The sequence below is a fragment of the Poromitra crassiceps genome (assembly GCF_964638095.1).
Source record: "Poromitra crassiceps genome assembly, chromosome: 11".
Classification (NCBI taxonomy): Eukaryota; Metazoa; Chordata; class Actinopteri; order Beryciformes; family Melamphaidae; genus Poromitra; species Poromitra crassiceps.
In genome coordinates, this window is record NC_139643.1 from 36725010 (window position 1) to 36727388 (window position 2379).

General features: G+C 41.0%; 1 protein-coding gene across 2 annotated transcripts in view; it reads right to left on the reverse strand.

The window, feature by feature from the left end:
• The window catches only part of tmem268 (transmembrane protein 268), a 9297-nt gene extending 6918 nt beyond the window's left edge, over nucleotides 1–2379 (reverse strand). For both annotated transcript variants that reach the window (XM_083646441.1, XM_083646440.1), the window contains exons 1-3: nucleotides 2185–2379; nucleotides 1116–1175; nucleotides 36–177 (exon numbers count right to left, since the gene is read on the reverse strand). In XM_083646441.1, coding sequence (XP_083502567.1) covers nucleotides 36–156 — 121 coding nt within the window. In that variant the 5' untranslated portion in view covers nucleotides 157–177; nucleotides 1116–1175; nucleotides 2185–2379. The remainder of the gene's footprint in view (nucleotides 1–35; nucleotides 178–1115; nucleotides 1176–2184) is intronic.

Consider the following 2379-nt stretch of genomic DNA (forward strand, 5'->3'; position numbering starts at 1 on the left):
TGATATATTCCACTTAGAGGCCACAGCACTGTTACCGTTGGACCATTTGGGTCTGTTGTTGACCTGCGGCGGAGGCTTGGCTCGTCTGGGTTGAACATCGACTTCGCTCTCCTCCTCCTCCTCTGTCACGTTGCAATGCCCGTTCATGTCCTCCATCAGTGCAGAGAACACCAGATCCTGATGGAGAAGGAGTTCATCACATTAGAGACTATCAATCAGAATAACTTAATTCATGCAGGCTTTCTTTCTTGGTGGTGTTGTTGGAGTGGAGACAGAGGATGCGCGTTGTGTGATACCTACGCTGCAGACTATTTGTGATTTCTGAAAGTAAGCAAGATTTCAGTGAGTCTTATAAGGTCATGAAACCTGTCAACACTGAAACATCCAGGTAAACTTTCAGTCAAAGTAAAAAAAAAAAGAGAGAGACATCTTACAGTAGGTCTTCATGTGACCGCAGCTACACACAACTACACATTCACATGAGAAACAACAGCCTCACAGAAGAAATGAATGCCTGCAGTATGAACAAGTCATTTTGATAACCTAATGCCTGTAATATATGACGTGCAATATAACCTACTGTAGCTGTGGCGGAAGACAACCCTAAGTAACACCATGATATGTGGGTTAAGATGTGACACCGCATGTTGCCATGACAGGATGCTGGAGCGCGACTGATAGAGGAAGTTGACATGTTACCCTCTGCTTCTTCAGGGAAACAAACAAACATGAAGCTAAACGTTTTCTCCTTTGGCCGTGTAGATTCATATCACACTCCAGGAAACAGCACATCACACCAAATGGCTGTGACCTCTTTCTTAGAGGAACCGTAGCTTTTATCTATATAACAAACATGGCTACTAATAGGGTTAATTTAGGGTGCAGTTGCTCAAGAGGGGTTTTTGAAGAGTCCCTGGTTTCGAAATCAGGAGGAAACCTTAGATCACTTTCTCCTTTGAAGGCATCACTGTGGAGTTGTTACAGTTTACCATTAACGTGAATAGCAGAATGTTATTTTCTGAGGACTTGGTCTTCACTGTATGCTAAAACTGAAGCAGCTTCTGTTTAAAGAGGATAAGGAGTATCTCTAGCTATGAGAGAGAGATAGACTGCACCTCGACGGGGACCCTCCTCTTCTGCTCAGCGTGCGCAGCTCCTTTCAACAGCCGAACACCCTGTGAGAGAAAGAAGACAACTCAAGAACGGCTGCATGCAGACAGAACTGGAGACTCTAAAGGGTTTCTTCCATCTTGCCCTCTCGCCTGCCTGCCTGTGATGGAGCCACATTTTGGCATGGAAGTGTGAAAATTCAGTCTGCAGTCATGATGTCAAGTTGTCTCCTTCGCCCTCTTCTCTTTCTCTGTTCTCTCTCTCTCTTACACATGCCTTCTCGCATGCTCTCTCTCTCATGCTCTCTCTCTCCTTATCACTTCCTCTCCTGTGAATAAACCAAAATGACTCTGAATCAGTCTGTTAGTATCAGTTTGCATGACACCTGGGGGGGGGGGGGGGGGGGTGCAGAAGCAAAAGGCAGCTGTGCCTGCACTCAGCCGCATATTTTTGAGTTTCACTACTAGAAAGAGGAAACTGCACTTCTTTTAAATGTCGCACAACTCGCAACATACCTTAAAACGGTTTGTTTTCTCTTGTTGTTGTCTGTATTTATGGCCTTTCTAGTAGTGTACAGTAACTAGAGCTGAGACTAGGCCTACCTTATGCAGTATGAAAAAGTAATATATATATATATATATATATATATATATATATATATATATATATGATAATAGTAGCATACACATTAGTACTATATAATTATATAATGTGACATTTCTATCACTATGCATTAGCTTGCCGTGTTTTTATGTTTTATTTTGGTTGCTCTTTTGTCTTCATTTTTGTTACTTTTTTACTGTTGTTTTTTCTTTCTCTTGTTTGTTTGCTTGTTCTTTTCTGTTGTTTTTGTTTATATTGTCTGCTTTGTTCGGATTATTCTTAATATTGGTTTAATTTCTTTGGTGGAAACCCAGAAGCCCAATCGGGTTTCTTAGGCACAATCCTCCCTCTGTTTTTGATTTCAATATGTGTGTGCAAATTAAAAATGTATAATAATAATCATAATAATAATAGCCTTTGAATAAAAAAAATGCAATGAAAGTCCATGTTTTACAATTAAACACATCTTACCTGCACTCCAGATGAAGGTCCATCAAAGTCCCATTCGCTTTAGCAATGCTATAATAATTGTATTCCCTTGGTTGTGTGTCACCCTTCCTCACTGAAAATACAACTCCATCCTCTCCATCAATTCCACACATAGTATTGGAGGCAGATACAGCACACACAGACTCTCGTGTACATTCATTTCTTTCGCACTGTAGT